General features: G+C 35.8%; 1 protein-coding gene across 3 annotated transcripts in view; it reads right to left on the bottom strand.

Annotated features, from left to right (window-relative positions):
• Positions 1-1,263: 1,263 nt before the first annotated feature.
• The window catches only part of BRINP3 (BMP/retinoic acid inducible neural specific 3), a 415,363-nt gene continuing 392,733 nt past the window's right edge, over positions 1,264-23,893 (bottom strand). For 2 of the 3 annotated variants that reach the window (XM_029229677.1, XM_029229678.1), the window contains exon 8: positions 1,264-2,739. In XM_029229677.1, coding sequence (XP_029085510.1) covers positions 1,623-2,739 — 1,117 coding nt within the window. In that variant the 3' untranslated portion in view covers positions 1,264-1,622. The remainder of the gene's footprint in view (positions 2,740-23,893) is intronic. The other variant, XM_029229679.1, reaches the window with a different exon arrangement.

Here is a 23,893-nt window from a genome sequence, read left to right as displayed (position 1 = left end):
ATCTGGGAAGCTCCCACATGCCTCGGAGCAGTTATGCCCGTGCGCCACAACTACTGAAGCCCGTGAGCCACAACTACTGAGCCCGTGCTCTAGAGCCCGTGAGCCACAACTACGGAGCTGGCACACCTGGAGCCCATGCTCTGCAACAAGAGAAGCCACCGCAATGAGAAGCCCGCGCACCGCAACGAAGAGTAGCCCCCGCTCGCTGCAGCTAGAGAAAGCCCGCACGAAGCAACAAAGACCCAAAGCAGCCAAAAATAAACAAATAAATAAATAAATTTTAAAATAAAACAAACAGCTTAAGAATACAGAATGTGGGTTGATGTTTTCATCATCAGTCTTACTCTTTTCATTCATGTCATAGGTTCCCTACTCTGTGCCTTGAGGAATGACTTCATGACCGCAACAGGAAAGCTGGGCTGGACGGTGCATTTGTTTACATTACAAGAAATGTTTATGAAATATTTAAACAAGAGCTGAGGAATAAATATCATAACCACACTTCACAGATACATCCATATATCTAAACAAAAATGCAATTTAAATTCACAGATAAAAAAGTATGAATTATATTATCCGATATTACACTATGGGTAATATGGGAATTTCAAACCAAAAATTTGGACTAAAACTGGTTTGTATTGAAAGAGTTTGCTATTCAAAATATACTTTAGTAATACTAGTTTCTCTGAGAGGAAAGAAAATGTCTATTTACACTTGAATTAGTTACTTGATCATTTATTTTACACCAACACATTACAATTTGTGAATTCTAGAAATGTTATCTTATTGACATTGGTACAGTGTTGGAATAACTAGGTTTTCAGCACTTGAAATGAAAATGATTGTGCAGAGTATGCTGAGTGTTGGTTGTTAGAACGTAGAAAGAGAATGACAAAGCAAGTTGCTAAGGAAATTAAGGGCTTACTTTCTCCACGATGTGCTTATAAGCACTGACTTTTCTGTATGTTTGCCAAAATGTTCTGATATTCAGCTGCGAAATAAGTTTATCTGTTTATTTTAATAATGATGGTGTCTCTAGGAATGGTTTACAAGTATAGATAATAAAGCACTGCCATTATGCTGTTAACCATAAAAATACAACTGAATGCTAAGCATTCTACCTAGTTGAGTTTTCCCTACAGTCTGTTGAAAGGGACCTTCAAGTGTTTCAATTAAAATATCTTGGGGAATTTTCCCCAGGTTCTAACAAGCTATATCAAAATAGAACTCATTTCATGGAAAAAAGGAATCCCACAGCACTTCTTTTTAATAACTGTTCAGCTACAAAATTTTATTGGTATCTTTTTATGTTCCCTCTAGAGGATGTAATGCACAAAAGCATTGCCACGGAACATATAAAATTACAAATGAAATTTATTGTAAAAAGTAGAATGTCTTCTAGACTGGCGTCAGTATTTATTTCATTCAGAAACCAAAACTGCAGTATAATATATTCATTGTCAGCAAGTTCATGTGTGTAAATTGCCATCCAATGTTATTGACTGATATAAGACAGATATTGAAAAGACAATTTAAATTTACTCTTCCAAACATAAACCGTTCCACAAAAGCACTGTAAAAACTCCTTCAAGATTTTGGGTTGTGCTTGACATTTATGGTTAACTACATAATTTGGTCGTGTCATAATCCACTGTGTTTGGCAATTTGGCATTAAACGCCTGCAGAGCAGATTGGATCCTCACCACCTCACTTGTAGACAGCTTGAGTCTATGACGAAGCAAGCAAGAGAAAAGATCTAGACGACGCTGACCGGGTGGGGAGAGTTTATTTACACGGTCTCTTATCTCTAGAAGTTGCAAAAGTGCTGAGTCCTGGGATCCCTGAGTATAGGGGTAGTCCAGCTGCAGAATCAGGTCCCGAATTGCTTCCGGGTCAAAGTGCATGCTGTAGCCAAACACTTGAATGTTATTGATTTTCATATAACCCAGGTTCCGGGAAGGGTCGATGAACTCCAGAGGTTCGTAGTAAATGCTCTCGTTGCCGTTGGGGCCATTTGACTTGATGCGACTCCTCAGGTAGATGTGCACTGTCTCAAAAAATGTCTTCCACTTGTTCCCCAGAGTCAGCGACCAGTTGTAACACTGCAGGGGGAGGTCCAGCTTAGTCCGCTCCCAGTCGGGGAAGCTGTTTTCATCCACAGGCATAAACCAGCTCTCAGAGTGGCTGCCTCCGAAGGGATTGACGTAAACAGCCAACACCGGCTCCAGGGTGCTGTTTTTAGTTAAGCAAATCTGTAAAGAGAGACCCAGGATCATGTGGACCAGGCTCGACTTGTACTTGTTGCTCTTCAAAGTGAGGAGCATCCGCTTCCGCCAGGAGGGGTCGAACCAGCTGTTGAGGCGCATGTCGTTGCTGATGAAGATGGCATGGACCTCTAGTCGCCTGTCCGTTTTCTGCAACAGGTACTTCATCTCGAGATCTTGCAGGTCGGTCTCGAAGCCAATGTAATGATCGGTGGACTCGGCGACCTCGGGCTTGCAGAGCCCCTGGCTGAGCATGTAGCCCGTGTTGCAGGCGCCGCAGCGGGTGCGGTTGTCAGGGGCGCAGGTGAGGCAGGCGGACGCGTCGCCCACCGTGCAGGGCAGGAAGGCCGTGCAGACCACCTGGTCGTTGGGACACGTGCACGAGTGCGTCTCTTCTGAAAAACTGCCCAGGAGCCCATTCTCATTGCAGTAGAGAAAAGACTGGATGCGAGTGAGCCAGTAGGTTGAGGTTCTAAGAATAGAAAACAAAAGGAATCTGTATAAATGCAAAGGCGTTTGTGTTTATGTGTCCTGCAATCAAGTTACCTTAGGTTTGAAACCTTCACTATCACGTTCTTAGGTCCTTCCCAGTTATTTAATTGTGATATTAAAAAAAAAACCATAATTGAAAAGATATATACACATATAATATTCATATATTTAAGTATTATGTATATTTAAATTATGTATATATGTTTTCATTCATCATTGTACAACATTAACGATGGATACACTTGATTTGAACTGGAAAACTACATGAAATACCTTCTGAAGACATTGCATGGCATCTCACTAGTGTACTTGGAAGCTGACTGTGACTATAATTGGGTTGGTTATAGTTTTGTTTTTCTTTTTCTTTTTCTTTTTTTTTTGCGGTACACGGGCCTCTCACTGTTGTGGCCTCTCCCGCTGTGGAGCACAGGCTCCAGACACGCAGGCTCAGCGGCCATGGCTCACGGGCCCAGCTGCTCCGCGGCATGTGGGGTCTTCTCGGACCGGGGCACGAACCCGCGTCCCCTGCATCGGCAGGCGGACTCTCAACCACTGCGCCACCAGGGAAGCCCTTGGTTATAGTTTTGAAATGATATCCAACAACGGGAAGTAAAAATGGTTTTATCATCAAAGATCTAGAGTAGAATTAGAGTGTATGAATGACGATTGTTCATTCATTCACTCGTAGTTTCACAGAGCACTAATGCTGCAGGAAGCCTAAATAGAAAGTGAAATAAAAATGAGAGAAAAACAAGAAACTTTAAATTGTCAATCAATGGATTTAAATCCTAGGGTTTCATCAACATTGAAAGAACAAGTACCCACTGAGAGGGAAAATATTATTAAAACATGTTTGATTTTTATCCTTATGGTCTGCTCAAGAAAACTGTTGAAAATATTAAAACTAACTACAAGTTCTCTTAATAAGGGTTAAGTGTGTTAGTTGAATGTGTTTGATTTGGATCATTAACATTATTTATATCCAGAAATCAGGCTAATCATGATGCAAATTTAAGATCTTACTTTTCCTGTTTTCCCACATTATTCAAACTCTTTTAGTGTGTTTAAAATCTCAGTAAAATAATGAAGGAAAAGCGTGTGGTCGTGTAATCAGATAATTCTTTGTTTTTATCTTGCTGCTTTCTCATACTAGCTGTATGATCATGGAAAAGTTGAATGGCCTCAGTTAGTGATATCTTCCATATTGAGTTCTTGTGAGAAATAGGCTCAGACTGGATGCATGTCTTTAGACAATTGTATAGAGCATGTGTCACAGTAGACACTAAAAATTGCATCTCTTTTTGGTATTCTTACGCCTTTCCAGTGTTCATTATTCAGTACATATGAGGTTTTCTACAAATTGTATATATTGTACTCAATCCTTTAGACTTATTACACTGCTGCCATTTTAAAGAATTTGTACATGCTGGTAAAATACAGGTATTAATCTGTGTAAATAATAAAAATTTTTTATCACATTCAGAACAACATATGGGCTAGATATTCATTTTTGTACATTCATTTTTGGTCTCTGCTCCCTCCCCTTTGCAATATAACACTTTTTAAGTAAGCTCCTCCCTGTTTTTCCAAATAAATTAAATAACTCCTTAATTCCCTCTCATAACATTTACTTATTTTTATTCATAGTGCCTTTTTCCACTTAAAGTGTTATATTGTGTACTTACTTGTTTATACTCCATTTATCCCATTAAATATAATATTCAGCTTGCCAGAATCATATATGCTTTGCTCATAGCTTTATATCCCATGCCTAGCAGAATGCCTCTCATACTTAATATTAGATCAAAGGCATAGACGAATTAAAGGAACATTTTCTCAATAAGCATATTTTTAAGTGAAATTTAAAGCCCTAAACTGCATATTTAATACACTTTTAAAGACCTAACTCCCAACTTGCAGTTTCACAACATACACTTTGACATTTGCACACAATTAAATCTATAAAAAAATCTTAGTAAACATATATTTTAAAAAACCTTTCTTTTCCAGATTCCCTAAATGGAACTGTTTTCTGTAGACCCAGAATAAAAGGTAAAACCAAATCAAACCCAACCAAAACATGAAACATTTTCCTCTTAATTATTTCTTACACTGAAAAACACTGACTGGGAAACTACATCTACAAAATTCATTTCTAACTTTCTCAAGATACTTTAAAAATAAGTTCTCAGGAAAACTCTCCCAGGAGGATGCCCGGGGTTGTGAAATAGGAATGATTGGCACTTTGTGAGCCATACATCTCTATATGAGTATCTCTTCTCCTCTCCTCTTGTTCCTTGTTTTCTTGATGCAGAATAAATGTGCAAAAAGTTTCCTTTTTCTGGTTGAGGAAAGAGCCTAATTCATTATTTCTGTATTCAGTCTCAGAATATAGAAATTATTGCTGACTTGTTCCTTCTGCAGTTACTGATATATTTATTTCATCAATACGTTCTCAATGAATTAATCTCTCTCCCTCTTACCTTCTTTCTTTCTCTCCTTCTCTTTCTCCTTCTCATTCCTCCCTCCGTTTCTTTCCATTTTTTTCTTCCTTCCTTCCTTTCTTGCTTGCTTTTTCTTTCTCTTCTCTCTCCCTTTTTCTCCTCTTTCTCTCTTTCTGTAGTTCTATTTGTATCTATCTACTATAAGGAATATAAAATATATATGCTATTGGATTGAAAATTATATTTTCTTCCTTGGAACCAAAGCATAAATTCCCTGAGTCAATTCATCTCTCACTGTAAGCTCTCATCATGTTTCCAAATCGTAAGGACAAACAAAAAAATAATAGACCTAGGACTGAAGGCAGAGCTCACAAAACTAGGGCACCATAGAAAGACTCATTTGGACACTTTAGAAAAGCAATGGCTTTTCTAGCTTTCAGTCTTTTCCAATCCTTTTCACGTCCCCACAGATGCATTACTGAAGGAATGTGTCCCAGCTTCATGGGTTTCAGTTTGTCATGTATGAATATTGATAACTTGGTGTGCTGTCAAAGCTCCTGTTCCCTGAGACAGAAGAGCTAGCACGTGGATTTTCTTCCTTGCTGCTTCTTGTCCTTCCCCCCATTACCTACCTTTTGACTGTTTTAGTGCATTTTGCAAGTAGGGAATAGATTTTTAAAGGAACAAATTTCGATAATTAGTCTTTACTCCTTGTAAAATCTTGGTGAAGGCAGTGGTCAAAAAGAGAAAACAGCAAATTTCAGGACTGTACATGGATTTTTCACTCACCCAAAAGATCACTTTTTTTTTCCCCCTAAGTAAAATTTAACTGTTTTTCTTTTTAAATGTAAACATTTTGTTTTGAAGAGAAATGTCTTCAACATTAAAATTAGGTGGTAGCAAGTATTTTTTTTTAACTCTTTCCTTTTTTTTTTTTTTTTTTCCGTACGCGGGCCTCTCACTGTTGTGGCCTCTCCCGTTGTGGAGCACAGGCTCCGGACGCGCAGACTCAGCCGCCATGGCTCACGGGCCCAGCCGCTCCGCGGCATGTGGGATCTTCCCGGACCGGGGCACGAACGCGTGTCCCCTGCATCGGCAGGCGGACTCTCAACCACTGCGCCACCAGGAAAGCCCAAACTCTTTCCTTTTATACCTAAGTATTAAAACAAAGTAATGCTACATCTTCTATTCTCATATATAACTTTTATTCACATAAACTATTTAGGATCTACTAGGGCTAGGACAGAGGATGCAATGTTGAGAGATGAGCTCCTGGCAGGCAGGTAGGTTTGTTTCTTTTTATCAAACATGTGGTCTTGTCCCTGACATCTACTTAATAACACTTCAATTAATATTTACTAAACAAAGGAAATAAGAAAAGAAGGAAAAAGGACTGAGAGAAGAAGGAGGGAGAGAGAGAAAGAAATTAAAGTGAAGGAACTACACATATTATAGAAGAACAGAAGAAAGAAACTAGGGGAAGACAGTATTTAAAGCCATTGACTTGAGAATGACAATGATATGGAACAATTCAAGGGATATAGGAACTCCTTTTCCATCAGGAAGTAAGTGTGCACTTGAAAATAATTTCTAAAAAGCTTTAAGATGATAGTGTTACAGAAAGGAAAATACCTTCCAGAGTTAAGTTAAACTTTTGGAAAAAATATAATTAGCTAAAAAGCCGATAGCCTGTTTTTATTTGAAAAGTCAGGTAGCAAACTAAGTTGAGAAGATTAGACGTGCATTAAGTTCAGTTGTCTCTGTTTATTCTGTAATATTCTCTATGTAGTTAAAATCTGCTCTTCTCTACAGGACACGTGTTATGTGAGTGTCAAAAGAGCACTAGACTGGGAGAATGAACACTGGATTTCTAGGTCAGACTTCACCTGGTGACCTGGGACAAGTCACTTAGCCTCTTTAACTTTGAGTGAAAGTTTTAGAATTCCAAGAAACATTGGCTCAGATTTTGATTCTGCATGACCCTGGGGAATGTGTACAGCTTTCTGAACCTCAATGGCTCACCCTGAGTTCACCTGTTGATCTGTTGTCAGGATGAGGTGATGTAACAAATCCCATCCCAGATGGCACTTGCCATCTGGTTCTACCAGGATTAAGTCACTAGCCACTGCAGCTGCTGTCCTTCAACACCCTCCGAAAGGAGTTCAAGGTGGAGATCGGGAATGAGGCACTCTGTGCTCTGGGAAAAACTGGCAGAAAAGGCGTTCAGATAGATACTGTCAGGAGAAGAATTTATGAGCCCAATTCTTGTATCTCCTCATATCCAGAAAAGCACTAAAATCCTTCATGGTGACGTCTGCTCCTCGTGACTAGCAGACAGCGTCTGCCACAATGTGTGCTTGACTGTGTGTACCCCCCCTTCACTAAAATCATATAGAACACTGACCTTCCCCCCTATCTCTTCAGAGCCATTTCTCAGAGCCATCTGATATGCTGTCTCCCAGGCTATAGTCCTCATTTTGCCCCCAATAAAACTTAATTCACAGCTCTCAGATTGTGCATTTTTTTCAGTCGACAATGTTAAATGGGATTGGCAAAACAGATTCCTGGACCCCACCCCAAACATACTATAAGAACCCCTAGGAGTAGGGCTCAGGAAGCTCTTTTTAAAATATGCAGTCCTACAGAAAAAACCAGTCTTGGCAAAGCAAAGAGCATTGCACTAAGAGAACTATATTTGCAAAGGACTTGAGGTTAGGAAAGGTTTTGTTTTAAGGAACTAAATGAGAGCCAGTACAGCTGGAGTGAAGAGAATATCAGTGCAATATTAGACTGTGCAGTAAGTAGTGGCCAGATCAGGCAGAGTACTGTTTAGGTTTTAAATTTATTCTATGTGCAGTAAAGAGTGGTAAAGAGATTTAGCCAGAAGTCGATTGTATTAAATTTAGCAACCATCTTTCTCCTTGTATTATACCAACAGTATTTTAAATATCAGGTAAAGCTGATGTACTTTTAATAAAATGTTTTTTTTTCAGGGCTAAAATAAAATAAAATAATAAAATAAAATAAGCAGTCCTGGAGAAATGTTTTGTACACAGAAGCTGTAAGTTTCCTATGTATGAAAATTAACAACCAAAACAACTATTAGGGGCTCTTTAAATACCAATTAGCTCTCAAGCTGTAAGAATATGTCCAGAAGAAGGTAGGGAAAAGTTAAAATTTCTGTAGAGAAGAGGGCAGCAGCAGATGGCTTTGAATTAACATGCATTTGGGGCCTTGTGGCCACTGTGTATGCTAAATTTGCAAACCCTGCAATAGAAATTTTTGGCATACACATACACAGAAGAATAAACCAAACACTAAAGCCTACTTTAATAAATTCTACTGTGTTACAGTAATAATAATTAGCTATTTAGTGAATTTCTCTCATATCATGGGCCACCCACTTTGTACTTGTTATTTTTAATTCTTCACAGTAACTTGTAAAACTTAAACCCATTTTAAAATTTGAAAAATACTGAGGCTCAGAGTTTCAATGACTTTCTCGGTTATGTATCTATTAAGTATTACAATGAAGACAGACTCAGAGAAGCAAGTCTATTTTTTTTATAATGTGTGTTGAATAGTGAGGAAAAATGCTTAACAAATGACTTTAGGAAAAAAATATTTCCATGCTGGACAGCATCAAAGGTAAAATAACTCTTAATTATTAAATAAAATTAGGCACTTGAGTGACGGCCCACCATATTGGCTTCAATCCACTTTTGGGAGCTAAACTATCAACTTTGAATATTGTTTCTTAACTCATGGAAAATGGGAATAAAATATAGGTTGTTGTAAGAATTAAAGCACAATTGCTGGAAAAGCCCTTAAAGAATGCCTGTGCACAGAATAAATGGTAAATAAATGGAAATGCTTATTCTTATAATCACTGTTATTACTATTGTTATCTTTTAAAGAAATAGCATCATATGTACTTTCTTTATTACAAATGCTATTTTCTTCCAGGAAATGGAGATTTTCATTTTATCTTCAACAATTTGTGTATTACATGCATAATCTTACTCTTTATCTCTGCAATTCACTTTTATCAAATAGACCTAGTTATTGATAACACCACCAAGACTGTATCACATCCCAAGAAAAAGAATATCATTGTCAAAGGTCCCTTGGTTATGAGTCTCCCAAGGAAGCATATGTATGTATATGTATCACATGTGTATATAGATACACATCTATAAACCTATAGATGCATATATACATACACATTTTATTTTTATAAACTTGAGTTCAAGTATCTACTAAAACTTTTGGCTTGCAGGGAGACAATGAAAAAGTGAGTGAGGCAGTTGAAGATGTAGGTCGTGTTTTAAAGATAGTATTAGCCAAGGTAACATTCATTAAGGTTTTGTCACGTGCACAGTCTTTTTACAGGCATTATTTCATTTAATTCTCCCAATTCTCACTACTCCTTGAAGTAAGGACCCTTGTTATCCCAATCGATATTTAAGGACATGAGTTGTAAAACGCTTAGATAATTAGAACTTATAGAAGGTCAAATAGCTGGTAAGTGGTAGAACTGAAAGTGTATCCTGGTCTTTATTACTCCCAACAATTTGGGGGGTATGACACCAAAAGCACAAAAGAGCAAAAAAGTAATAAGTGGAACTATATCAAACCAAAAAGCTTCGGTCCAACTAATCTGTAATTCATTTGGTTGAATGGTGTACACAGAAAAATCTGCTTACTTCTTAGAGAGCTACTGAAACACTTTGTCCACATCTGTGCTGCATTTAATGCTATAGTTCAAGAAAAATCAATAGATATGTCTTCCTTCTACTTATAACATAAAATATGAAAAGAAAAAGTCAACATTCAGGGTATGAAATGTGAGGCACACGAAGAACACAATTACTTTACTGGACATAAAGGGAATATATCATCAAAAAAAAAATAGAGTCCACGTCTAATTTTCCTCCAAAGATTACCAAAACTCAAAATATTTTGCCCACTAAATCACATTAGATGTTAAGTTAAAAAGACTTGAAAAGTATTTATTATGTGCAAGTTCAGTCTATTAAGTATTGTAATTGAGGAATATTGACACAGATGCAATTACTCTGCAAATATGAGTAACTCGGGTCTCTCCTGTGTGCTTTTATAACATCCTGATTTTCACCCACCATAATATTCATTATACCAAGTCATTATTACCCAATCATCTGTATCCCTCATTACATTATACATGCTGTGAGGGAAAAGATATATTTGTTTACTTCACCATTTTATTATCATAACATACCTAAATCAGTTTACAGTGTTTATGCTTAAGTTTTCCTATTACAACCTTTTGAACCTATTAGTCTTAAAATATGTTATGATGAATCCAAATCTGAAAATCTAAACAATATAAATAGAATACGTTAAAATAAAATTTATGAAAAGACCATTTTATCTTTCACAGATCTGTTCATCTCTGACCCTAATATTTCAAGCTAAATATAAATTTGACATGAATGAATAAATTAATGAACAAAAAAGAGAAACTAAAGAAGCAACTTCAAGGCTAAATTGTTAATTCCTTGGCTGTATTTATTATTTTTAGTATTTCATATGATTTTCTTGATATCCAGTGAGTGATAAACATTTTCAAAAATTGTCTCATTTACATAATTTCTGTTTTTCTTTAAAGTATATTTCATGACCAATTTCTCATCAATTTAGAAAAAAACAATAAAATGTTCTTGTTGGGCACTGAAAACTTGAAAACAAATTAAACTATCATTTAAGTAATTTAATCAAATTTTAATATGTTTCTAAAAGTGATCCTATTTATATCTAAAGTATATATTTCAATTAAATAAAGAAAATATAATTTGTCCAAATTCAATGTCCCTCTAGTCATATAACCATGAACACAATTATGGTATGAACTGTCTATGTTATGCCTGCATTTGTGTGATAAGCATCTCTCCAAATTGAATGTCTCTGAACTCATTTTCTTCTCTCCTAATACAACCATGATTGTTATCTACAATGATGGATATTAACTCATCCCTTCCTGTCTCAACTAAAGTAAAACTTAGTTTCTGGAGGTCCTGTACCTGCTCTTTTTGTCATTTTATTACATTTGTGTACCTCCAAGCTAATCTTCCTAAAATTGATTTATTTCTTATTGCATGGCACCCAATATCCTTCATATAAAATATATATTTTGCCTAACTTTTAAAACCCTTTACAATCAGACAACACTTAGCTTTCAGTACTCTATAAAGTATGTTTTCCATTTAGGCTCTCCCTGTTCCCCTCCCTAAATACGCCAGATCAATTTCAACCACAATGAATTTTCTTGTTACAGAGTTTAATGTCCTTTCTCCTCCGCTTCAATGCAAATTGAATCATTTCTACTGTAAATAGTTTTTCTTAATAATCCTACTTACAACAACTTAATTCTTTGAATGAGTATATTATTTATCTATATTACTGTATTTGTAATTAAGCCACGTACAGCCATATATTACTGTTTAATAGATTCTTATTTCATTATTTCAACTAAAGTATACCATTCATTATAATAACTATAATTTTTACATGTTAGTTTTCATAGTTGGAATATAGGCTCCTCAGAAAGAAGAAAATGAATGTCGTTTCATTGGAATCCCTAGAGACTAGCAAAATTTCTTCCCATGCAACCCTGCTAAACCAAATTGCTAAAGCAAAATTGAATTATGGATTTATGTTTATGGAAAAATGTCAGAGGAAATGCTTTTAAAAACTCAACACAAAATGCCAAATAATTCTGGCAAAAAATTTTTAAATGCATTTATGATGCAGAAAAAAATATGGAGTAAATTTCAGAGGCTGAAATTGAACTAAAAGAATATATATGTAGGAAGATGTGGGTGTACCTGATCTAGAGGTTTTGGTGGCTGTGTTGGGTATAGGAAACAAAGTCCAGGACACCTGAAGGGCAAGAAGTTGAATTGGAGACCTGCTCTAAGAAGCTGGGAAGACTGAGACTATGCACTTAAAGAAAGAGTCAGCTTAAAAACAAAACAAACAAACAAGTAAACAAACAAAAAGGCCTAGAAAAGGAAGAGAGCAAAATGAGGGCCTGCCCTGACCTCACTGTTAGTAGAAAATACATAATCTACAAATTCAAAGTTTTTTGCAGAGTACATAATCTAAAAATTCAAAAACACCAATGAAAATCATAACTTATTTTAAAGTGCTCCAAATTGTTTTATTGTGGCAAAATGAAATATATACTTTCTAAAAGAATGCACATCCTTTACATTTTATGAAGGACTTGAAGAATCAATACAGATGAAATTATTTTGACCATGAACTCATAGTAGAAAAAAAAAAAAAAAGAAAGATGAATCAGGGTCCCAAGATTAAAAATGTGCAAAAGGCATAATCTTAACACCACAGACTACAGAAATTGGAATTATGTGATATTAAAGTCAATTATCAGGAACATATTTAAATAATTTCAAGGTAAAGTAAAATATGAGAGAGGCATCAGGGGTTATCAAAACAAATCTGAAAAAAAAAAGGAACTAACATGATGATAATGATGATGATCTTAATTTAAACCTTATTAAAATGTAAAACAGATTAGCTAAGCTGAGCACAAAATTGGTGAATTAAAGATAAATGAAATAATAATACTGAGAATATACACCACAGAGAGGAAAAGAGATTGAAAATATAAAACATATCTAGAGTATTATGTTACAAAAACTGACAAATACCTAATCAGAATTCCAGAGGCAGCAAACAGAGAAAATAGGGGAGATTCTATATAAAATTATAGTAAGTGAGAATTCTTCAAAATCGATGAAATACATAAATCTTGAGATTCATGATGCACAAAAAATTCCAAGAAAGTTAAATAAATAGAAATACATACCTATTCATACCATACTTAACATGTAGTTCTTGTTATATGTAACAAACTTTTGTTATAAATAACAAAAATTAGAGGTAACAAAACATAAAAGTATTAAAAAAAATTTAAAAGACATTGAAGCATAAGTAAATCAATGCAGTTGCATTCACAATATTCACAAATAGAAAGCCTCGTTAGGAAAGATATCAATTCTCCACAAATGTATTTCTATATCTAATGCAACTCCAATAAAAATTCCTTCATCTTTTTTTTAGTTGAAAATCAGTTAATACTAGAGTAGTTTGTCTTCAATTAACCCTCCCAATAATAATTTATAAAATTTGAGCAAAATAGAAAGAACCACTAGTTAAAGGAGTTATAGAAAGTCCAAAACAGTCAAAAGCTAAATGAGTTTTAAACCTAAAGGAAGGGAGCAGCATGAATGGAGAAACTGAGAGTTGCAGTCCTCTAGTTTTGCCCTAAGGACACTCCCCAATCTGGGCAACACGGGGAGGATGAAACTCAGTCAGAAACGACATTCTTAAAGGCTTAATGTGTGCAGAATGGAAATGGGGAGTTGCCAGAGAAGATGTAACTTGAGGAAAAAAATTCTGAAAGAAGCAAAGGAGAGAGAAAACCCTGAACAAATTCCCCTCAAATCCATGACTGACTCCTAAACTCTACAATTGTGAGACAAACTTGGAGGAGCCAATCAGAAAGCAAAAGCTGAAAGATCTGCAGTGCTTAATAAAGGCTGTATTTCTTGCCTATCACAGATGAGACAGTGTTCGCAGTTTGGATATCTCCAAAGTAGAGTGGTTTGGTAAACACATTCAAATGCCAGAAAAGCCATGCCTTTGTAGTTAAGACCATCACAAGACTAAAGATTAGCCCTAAACTAAGTGTTGAACTAGGACAGACTCACTGTAATAAAATGTTAAACCGAATATCTGCAAAGACAATGTAGTCAACAAATAATAAAACTGCCTGCCAAGTTAAAAATCAACATTATTCCAATAAAAAACATACTTCAGAGTCAATATATACTATCATCTACAATACCCAATAAAAATGTGTAGTTATGAGAACTGTGAACAAGCAAGCAAATGTCATTCATAGCAAGGAGACAAAGCTGTTGATGGAAACAGATCCTGAGACAGCCTACATCATCGGTATTTACAGACAAATGTTGACCTGAAACAAAGAAACTGCCAGATATTTCTCCAGCAAAGATGGGTTTATTCAAATTGCAATTTTACCTATTAAAATAAAACCTAAACCTCTAATTATTCAGGACAAAAAACCGGATAAGGCATTCTGTGCTTTGGAAAAACAGGTCCCTTAGATAATTAGAGTTCTCTCAGAAAAGTAAAAATGAACGCAGATTCCTGCATCTTTCCATTCACAGAAAAACACTAAAATTATTAATGGAGATATCTAATCTTCATGACAAGCAGTAACCTTTTATTGAGATGTGTGTTTGACTGCCTGTTTTCCCTAGCCCAAATCGCATATATCTGGCCACTTCTTATCTCTTTGGAGCAGTTCCTCAGGGCTATCTGAGAGTCAGTCTCCTGGGTTATATTCCTCAGTAAGACCCTAAATAAAACTCAACTCATAGCTCTTATTGTGTGTGTGGTTTATTATTTTTTTTTCAGTCAACAGTTTTGACAACCATGAAGGACACAGAGCAGACTGCTCTCCTTCACGTGAACTCTACAAAGATCTGGATCCTTGGTACCAACAAGGGCCCCTTATGCCCATCCACCTCCTTGGTGAATCCAGATGAATTGGGTGAGTCTCTCCTGGTCTCGGATCTCCCATCTTGGCTGACAATCCTGGGCTTTATTCAGTGGTTGCTAAACTCCTTGATATAAGGCCAAGGTTTCCCTTGGACTTAAGTTCAAGAAGGGGTATCAGGATTTCCCAGTTGAAAGACACTGACAAGATTTTGCTCAGTTGAAAGACAATGAGGAGGTTTGGACTGGGTTATTAGATAGGAGGCTGATCTGATGCCTTTGTTAGAACTGGCTATTTTAAACAGGGTTAGTTGGAATAAATTGAAGATACCATATGAGAGCTTTCAGCTCCAAAGATAAGGGCCACACCTCTTCCCAGTCGGTACAGCTTTCTCAAGCAACTGAGAAATTTATGGGAGTGGTGGAGGCAAGTCCTCATACCATGCAGCACCCTTATAGGGAAAGCCACTCATTAATTTAAAAAAACTCTCTTGTCTAGGGATGCACACATAAGGATTTGTCATCCATTGTTCCGAGCACCCACGATGGTTTTAGACTGCCAGAGGGAGAAACCAGAAACTGAGACATAAAATTGCTGAAATAACTCAATTTGAGGGTAATACATACAGGAATTAAGCTCACAAACAGCACAACTGCCTACCACACAGTTTTCAATACTAATTTTATCCTGACAAACCAACTTTAAAATGAGGAATAAAGATTTCTGAACAAGACAGAGGGAAGTCAGATAGCCAATCACAAACTAACACAATACGTATGGAGCTTATTCTTGCAAGTTCTCAGTTTATTGGGAACTAAGAATATTTTGCCTTGAAATGGCCAAGATGGAGCTCTTTTAGCGTTCCAAAACTGGCTTTTGTGTATGCAGTTAAAGAAAGCCAGCTTGATAAAACATCTTTTCAAAATTCTGACCCTAAGGGAACAGAAGTCCTTCTAGGAGGCTTGCATTTCCCTCACTGTGCCTTTGAGATGTAAATGTTGTACAGGTCATTGAACTCTGACCTAGACCATCTCCAATTCCTGAGACTAAGTTAAAACAAAAAAGGGAAAACAATTATTCTAATTGTTACTCATAAACTCGTGAGTTTTATATTGTAATACCTGATTCATAACTAAGTTTTAAAAATGGAAACTATGAGATCTCTCTTTGTGTCTATCTGGATGTATGTATGTCTGTGTATGTATCAATATATTATAAATATATGTTTCTACCTTTGGGTGGTATTGCCAAAATTAATTGTAAATGAGTTCTATTTAATAACTTAAGAGAAAATAAGTGCTTATATAAATTCTCAGAAACATAACAGAAACTAACCCAAATGAATTTCAGGTTCATGTGATCTGGGAATTATTCAGTATTAAATTAATATTTGGTATTAAAGTTAGTTTAAGTTTGTTGGTTTAATTCATATAGTCATGTCTTTAGAGTCATCAACAGTAAGTATAGTACTTTTATTGTACGTAGGTTTACAAAAACTCAAATAAGTTCACATTATCTCTATTACAAAATTCGTTAGCAAAAAATTGGGGGATGGTGGCTGGCTTGGTCCAATGTCTCATGAAGTTTTCATGGGTAACCTAAGTATAATTGTTGGGAACAAGTGAATTAAATAGACATAAATGGAGTAAGAGCTTTTAGGTGAGCTCTTTAAGAATAATTATGTTTTATGGTGCGTCTACTTAAAAATAGTTTCTCCAGACTTTTAGTAACCTGAAACTAGAGTTTTTCTAAATTAAGTTAAATGATGGAAGTTTATAGAATATCTAGATTCCCAAATAAAATAAGATACTGAAACATTAATTACTGAGCATAGGCTCTTACAAAGAAACTAAAGTTATTTATGACTATTAATGAATATGTTTGGTACCACACTGAGTCATTTTCTATAAGAAAGTACGTTTTTGAAATTATGAATAGTATTTATAAGTTTGTCATTCTACAGAATGCTAATGTAAAAGACAGTTTATAATTGCTTACTTCTTAGTTTTCACTAGAGCTTAATATTTCTAATATTTCTAAAAGCTTAATATTAAGCTTTTAGAGCTTAATATTTCTAATTAAAACATTTAATTAAAACCACTAAAAATTAAAAAGTAAAACATCTTTGTATGCAAGGAATAAAGTAGGTATAAGGAATGGAAATGCATTTTGTAAAGTGAAAAGAAAGAAATTTTGTCCAAAAAAGAGGCTAAAATGACAAAAAGAGACAATCTGAAGGTGAAAAAGGAAGTTATAGAGGGTTTGTGGAAAGGAGACGATGGGAAAAGAGTTTAATGTGTGGTCAGGACTGGCTAATTTAGAATAAATTTGAGTAAATAAATTTTAATATTAAAGGTAAGGTGGTGCAAAAGTAGAATTTGGTTTTCTCTCTGTTAAGAGGACAAGACTTCTTTATCTGCTTTTGATAACAGATTGTAAATTTCTTCACTGTTTAAGTAATCTGTTATAACTTCCTGTATTTGCCTTTGAAATATTTTATTGTCATTTTGATTAAGTGAATAACTAAGTATTGTTTCACAGTGATCTATAATCCTATTTGACCAAGTGTTTTAAAACCTTTTGATATCTTTGACTAACTTCCCAAATCAAATTCTAAATAAAGTTCTTCTGACCTCTATCTAACTCTGGGATGTTTCAGGGCCCCTGAAACATCTCAAAGAGAGATATTAAATTAAGTAGCCTCATTTGGCATGTTAAATTAGATGGAAAGCATTGTCAAATGAGTGGTAATAAACCTTCTTAGGTTATATTATATGGATAAATGTTACTAATATGAATGTTCTAGAAACTATTTGAAATTTCTAAAATTTGGATATGCCCTGGTATAATGTTATCAGTCATAATTCTAGTTATTATTTTAAGAGGTTATATGTCACAGAAATAACCAAATTTCTTTGACAATTGCATTGTAATCAGATATTCAACCATGCCATGTTAAGTCTTGTCACTTACAGATAGTTATTGTTTTACCCTGATGCTTTTGCAAAAATGCTTCATCTTCTAGAAGATTCACAGAAACCACTTTTTTTTTTTTTTTGCGGTACGCGGGTCTCTCACTGTTGTGGTCTCTCCCGTTGCGGCGGAGCACAGCCTCCGGACGCGCAGGCTCAGCGACCATGGCTCACGGGCCCAGCCGCTCCGCGGCATGTGGGATCTTCCCGGACCGGGGCACGAACCTGTGTCCCCTGCATCGGCAGGCAGACTCTCAACCACTGCGCCACCAGAGAAGCCCCAGAAACCACTTTTTGACAAGTATAAGTTTCTGATAACTTTCAGGTCCTAAGAATGAACTGGATAATAAATCAAAGAATTCTAATGGAAAATCTGATGGTTTCATGAACCTGTTAACAGAAGATATAGGTCAACAATAATTAGTTACATATGGCTGAATAATAATTTTTATTGCTTTTTGTCTGAAATATTACTGGCTTTAATCTTTTTTTCCCCAGATATAAGGAAACCTTTCCCTTTAAGCTAATTATGACTTACAGCAACTTGATAAATTATACCTTTGTAAACAGAATTGAAACATTTACCTTTTCTCTCTACCTGATCCCTCCAGAATTTGCAAACACTGATTATATTAGCATGAGTTTGACTACAATGTCATATTTGAGAATATGTATAGAATCAAATATGACCAGACAGCTTTAAAGAACTAAGATGGACTTTGTGGAGCCATAAAGCCCCTTGGAAAATCAACCTGGTACTTTGCTCACAGGGTTCCCAGAAGCCTTATCAGCTAAATAAGGAAAGACACTTCCTGGCAGGTGCAGGAACCCCAACATATTTTGCAGACCTCGAGAAGAGAGGAATCCATCCAAATCTGTAGGTATTGCAGGCAGAATCCAATGGCAATTCCTTGGCATGGCTTTTCTGTCCTTGAGAAGCCTTTTAAAAGTTCAACCTGAGATTCCTTATGAAAAGCTCCAGTAAAGGCAATTTAAAATAACATATGTGATCAACTACTTATGTAAATAATCAGGCCATATTTACTGAAACAAGATTCATTTTGCAAGCAAATTAAGCTATATTTTGGTAGAAAATTTGGCTATATTTTGTAGAAATGAGGGTAACTTTAGAAATAAAAAATATGTTTAAGTGGATATTAAGTTCTAGTATCATTAATATTATTTGGGATTCTGTATTTACTGCATAAGACTCACTTCCAAGATGGCTCCTTGTTACTATGTTGCATTATTGTAAGGTTTAATTGAATCATTAAAAGGATACTCTACGCTTGTTTCTGAAGCTTATCACAATAATCTGTCTTTGGACAAAGATCAGATACTCCATGACCTGTAACCAGGAGGTTATGCATACTGGAAATACATCATTTAAAGGACATTTTCCTACCTAGATGGAAGGACCCTTATCAGGTCCTCTTAACTAGTTCATATATAGCAAAACTGAAGGGAATTGATTTTTGGGTTCATATTTCCCACTTAAAAAAGGCCCCTGCATCAGCCTGGTCTACAGAGAGGACCACCTCAAACTCACTTAAAAACAATGCTCAAACAGAGGAAAAATCACATCAGGACAAGAAGAAGATGACATCAGAAGTAGACAGCTATCCCAAGATGCTGAACCTGACCCATATGTTTATAGCATTTTCTTGATTTCTTAGACCTTTTGCATATAAATCAAATGTTTTTCTATCATGTGCACAATCCTGTACAGAGTTTAAAACTCAATCAAATTCTTGGGTTTATGGTCAATTACCTATGTCCAGTACTTCTGGTTACCTTGGTGAATTTCCCCTCTCCTAGGTTCTGATTGGATGACCCCTAGGAAATTTATTCTAAAAAAAAGAAGTTATACTTCTCTCTGACCCATTATTGATACTACTAGGTGGGTCCCCTCACTTGGCCAATAATCATACTTGCTCTGATTATGGCCATAAGGATGAATTTTCTTTAAAAGTTAGTTAAGCTCAATCAGAGCAATTGGCTAAATTTCAGTCAAAACCCATAACTGCCTCATTTATTAGGAGGGACCCTTCCTCAGTTACAGGATAGATTTATATGGGTAATAGCAGGCTTCAGTCACTTAAGTTTAAAACTCCCCTTATACTGGGAACAACTGAATCATGCTAAGAGTAATCAACACAATGACACTAGGAAACTGGGCTGAGTGCCTTATGAAAAATGCCAATATATCATGGCCCTTAAAGGTAGCAATTGGTATGGAAGAGACTGGGTCAGATGACGGGGGATATACTGGGCTGCACCTAATGGAAGTTCTTGGCTTAATTTCTTACTTATGGCTTTATTAATGCCACTAGCTATATTACTTAAATTCTGCCTATTCTATAAGATTGTTCTTTCTTTTATTACCCAGTATATAACTGAGCCTCTGACAAAAATAATGATGACTAAGGAACTGGAAATCACTGACTAAATATACAGTTTTATACAAGATTAAAATGATTGTAATAGTGTAACTCCACATTTGGGAAGAAGCCACAGAGAGAATCATTTCCTAGAGCATAACAGACTAGTAAGACAGGTGGTCCAGAGGCGTTTATGGCTAACAATAACAGGACAGACCAATAACAGCACACTGAGTGGCCTACTAAAAACTTTTCCTGACCTAGGAAAAAGCCTTCCTACCACTGTGGAACAAATTGGTCATGAAATGCTTCCCAAAGCTTGGTTGAATTAATGACCAAAAGTGGGGGGATTGGAAAAGACTGTTGCCCACCATCTAGTTCTACAAGGATCAAGTCATTAGCCACTGCAGTCACTGACTGACAGTACACCCTGAAAGAAACTCAGGACAAAAACAGAATAACGTACTCTGTGCTTTAGAAAAACAGGCCCCTTAGACAGTTGGAGATATTTCAGGGAAAAAAAAATCAACAAACTTAGATTCTTGCATCTTCCCATACATAGAAAAGCATTAAAATCATTAACTGAGCTATCTGATCCTTGCAACTAGCAGTAACCTTTTATTGAGATGTATGCTTGACTGCATGTATTCCCTAGCCAAAATCATATATACTGGCCATTCCTCCTACCTCTTTGGAGCAGTTCCTCAAGATTTATCTGCGAGACTGTCTCCCAAACTAGAGTCCTCAGTAAGACAACAAATAAAATTCAACTCATAGCTCTTACATTGTGCTTTTTTTTTTTTTCAGTTAACACATAGTACCCTGTATTTGCTCTAAGCTCTGTATATAACATAATTTATTATGATTATCTGTTTACCTTGTGCCCTCCTTTAGGAGAATGAGGTTCTTCAAGATAAGATTTGTGCCTAGTACAGCACTTGGCACAGGTTAGATATTAACAAAAAATTATCTTGATAGTAAATGACAAGAAACTGGTAAAATCATGCTTTTATGTGCCACACAAGGAAATCTAAAAATGTGCAAATTATAATTTATAAAGCATCAGTATGATGTAGAATATTTTGTCATTCAAATTATTGAACTATGGGTAATATAGAAATGATGTTTATTCTATAATAAGAATACCAGTGCTCTACACTAACCAGAAAATTGCAATAATTTTATTGACCTTGTGAATTATGAGTGTGATAGTACACAGGAGCACTCAGAGTGCTGATTTAATCATTAATCTTTATAGACAAGACATGTGATGTCATTCTGAAAAAAAAAAAAACAAAGTATCTGCCAATTCAGAAACTGGAACAAAAGAATATAATGTCAGACTAGTCAATGGTATTAACAAGTATTTAAAACTATCTAAATAAAGGGAATGGTAACATGAGAACAAAGAAAAGTGGGGATTCAGTGAAGTGATATTTGGCAATGTTTATCTAGCATCATCCCTGGATGAAGTTGTACTTACAAAATGATGAGTGGGCTCAGACCTCTTGGCAAGTGATATGTATGTCTGTGAATGTATCCAGATATCCAAACGTAATGTTATTAGGAATGTGTAGGGGAGCAAAATTTGACACACCAAAATGTCTCTTTGGAATGTCGATTATTTTGAGCTGAAAACAATCAAGGCCCAAAAGACTCAGGAAGTTTTTCTTTTTAGTTCTTAGCTGCCTAAAGAACTTGGATAAAGTGACTGTTCCCAGAATAGAGCTTTCACCAGAGAGAGCAGAGTCAACTCTGTGTAAAATTGTTTCTACATGGCCCAGCAAATATCTGTTTACAAAATATTTAGTTTTCTATCTCCATGAGAACTGTCTTGCTCCCCTTTGAAGCCCCAAACCACTACCCCCAACATCCTCTTTTGTCTTTAGCTGAAGATGGTATTTTAGGTGAGGTTTTTGGCCATTTTGGCCAGTTACTCAGCTTTTCTTCGTCTCTCCCATATATATATATATTATTCAACTTCTGTTTGACTTTCTCCTGTTAATCTGTCTCATGTCAGTTTAATTCCTATATCAGCCGGAAGAACTTAGAAGGGTAGAGAAAAATTTCTTCTTCCCTAACAAATGAAAGCCAATTAAAATTCTCTCTTATTCTATGATATGTAAAGTTTATGATAATAATTTGGTTTCCCATGTAAGTTTCCTATAAGAATAAATCTGACTGACCAAATTATATAAGTATTATAAGTCACGTGACAACTCTGTCACCAAATAACAATATGAACTATATATTCTTCTTCAGGAACTTGACTGCCTGGGCTATGATCCTTAAATTGGTCATCCTTAAGGACCTAATGTGGATGGAGATCCTAGAGCTTTATAGTTTCAGAAACTGGACCATTGAAAAAAACACCAGGGAAACATCATCTTCCAGGGGTCCTGCTTAGGTAACATTCATCAAAATATCTCAAAAGTCATACCCTCAATGCAATGGCTCTATATGAACACTGCTTGTGCTGGCTACAAGGCCCTGTGCTCTGAATTATAAATGTGGTTAATGGTTACACCATGGTATCACCAAAAAATGAATGGGTGTCCATGGTCTTTACACATGTCACCTTTTATGGAAATAAGCAAGTACTGTGGTTGTGTTAAATGTTGCAAAATTTATACAAAGTTTTAAGGAATGACAATTTACATCTCTAAAAGTTGGCTTGCTTAGCGTGCTAACACCTTTGACCCTATTTCACATGATATTGTTCATCAGGATGAAAAAAAATATAGGTATTGCAATAGATGGAATGTTTGTATTCACTCAAAATTCATGTTAAAATCCTAATCTCCAATGTATACTACCGTATTGGGAGTTAAGGTCTTTGGGAGGTAATTAGATAATGCGAGTGAAGCTCTCATGAATGGGATTAGTGTCCTTATAAAAGTTTCTACAGAGCTAGCTCTATCTTTCCCCCATGCAAAGACTTAGTGAAAAGATGGCTATCTAGGACCCAGAAAGAGATTTCTTACCAGACACAAAGACTTAGTGAAAAGATGGCCAGCTAGGACCCAGAAAGAGATTTCTTACCAGACACTGAGTCTTCCAGTGCCTTGATCTCAGTCTTCCAGCCTCCAGAACTGTGAGAAATAGATGTGTGTGATTTGAGCCACTCAATCTATGGTATTTATGGTATAGCATCCCATACTGACTAAGACAAGTATTATCTTCTAATTTTTTTCTTTTTTTAGCAAACGGAAGCAATCCAGCATGTCTAGTCTTTGGCCTCATTATTTTCTAGATGAGACTACAGAAAATGATGAATTAGTTTAAATGACAGTCCCACATCTATTCAGAAAACAAATAATAGAGGAAGCACTTTAATCTGCGGGCTCTCAGGCAGACATGAAATGTAGAACATCCCTTTTTTTCAGTGCACAAGATGTTCCATTAACCATAATGTATCTGATTGAGAAAAAAAATGACTCACTCCAGATGATATCAGCAGTGACACAAATCAAATGGGTATTCGAAATGTACTGTTCTCTTTTATTTGCAGGGTGAACCACAACAATACAAATGGGAGCCTCTTATCAAGTGGAAGAAAGACAGAAACTTGTGTCACTTTAAGAACTTAATCTGTTCTGTTGGCAGGGGAAAAATCCCTAAATTCATTCCTTAGTGTTGCCAGTTTAGCCTTAATTTAATTTTGGACAGTAAATCCACTTTCAAATCATTTGAAAGTGAGACATTATTAACTTTTTAGTTACAAATTTACTTTAAATTAACTTTG

Source organism: Monodon monoceros, unplaced genomic scaffold (genome assembly GCF_005190385.1).
Source record: "Monodon monoceros isolate NGI ecotype Baffin Bay Population unplaced genomic scaffold, NGI_Narwhal_1 Super_Scaffold_18, whole genome shotgun sequence".
NCBI classification, from domain to species: Eukaryota; Metazoa; Chordata; class Mammalia; order Artiodactyla; family Monodontidae; genus Monodon; species Monodon monoceros.
The sequence above is the reverse complement of the archived record's forward strand: the minus strand, read 5'-3'. Positions and strand labels throughout refer to the sequence as shown.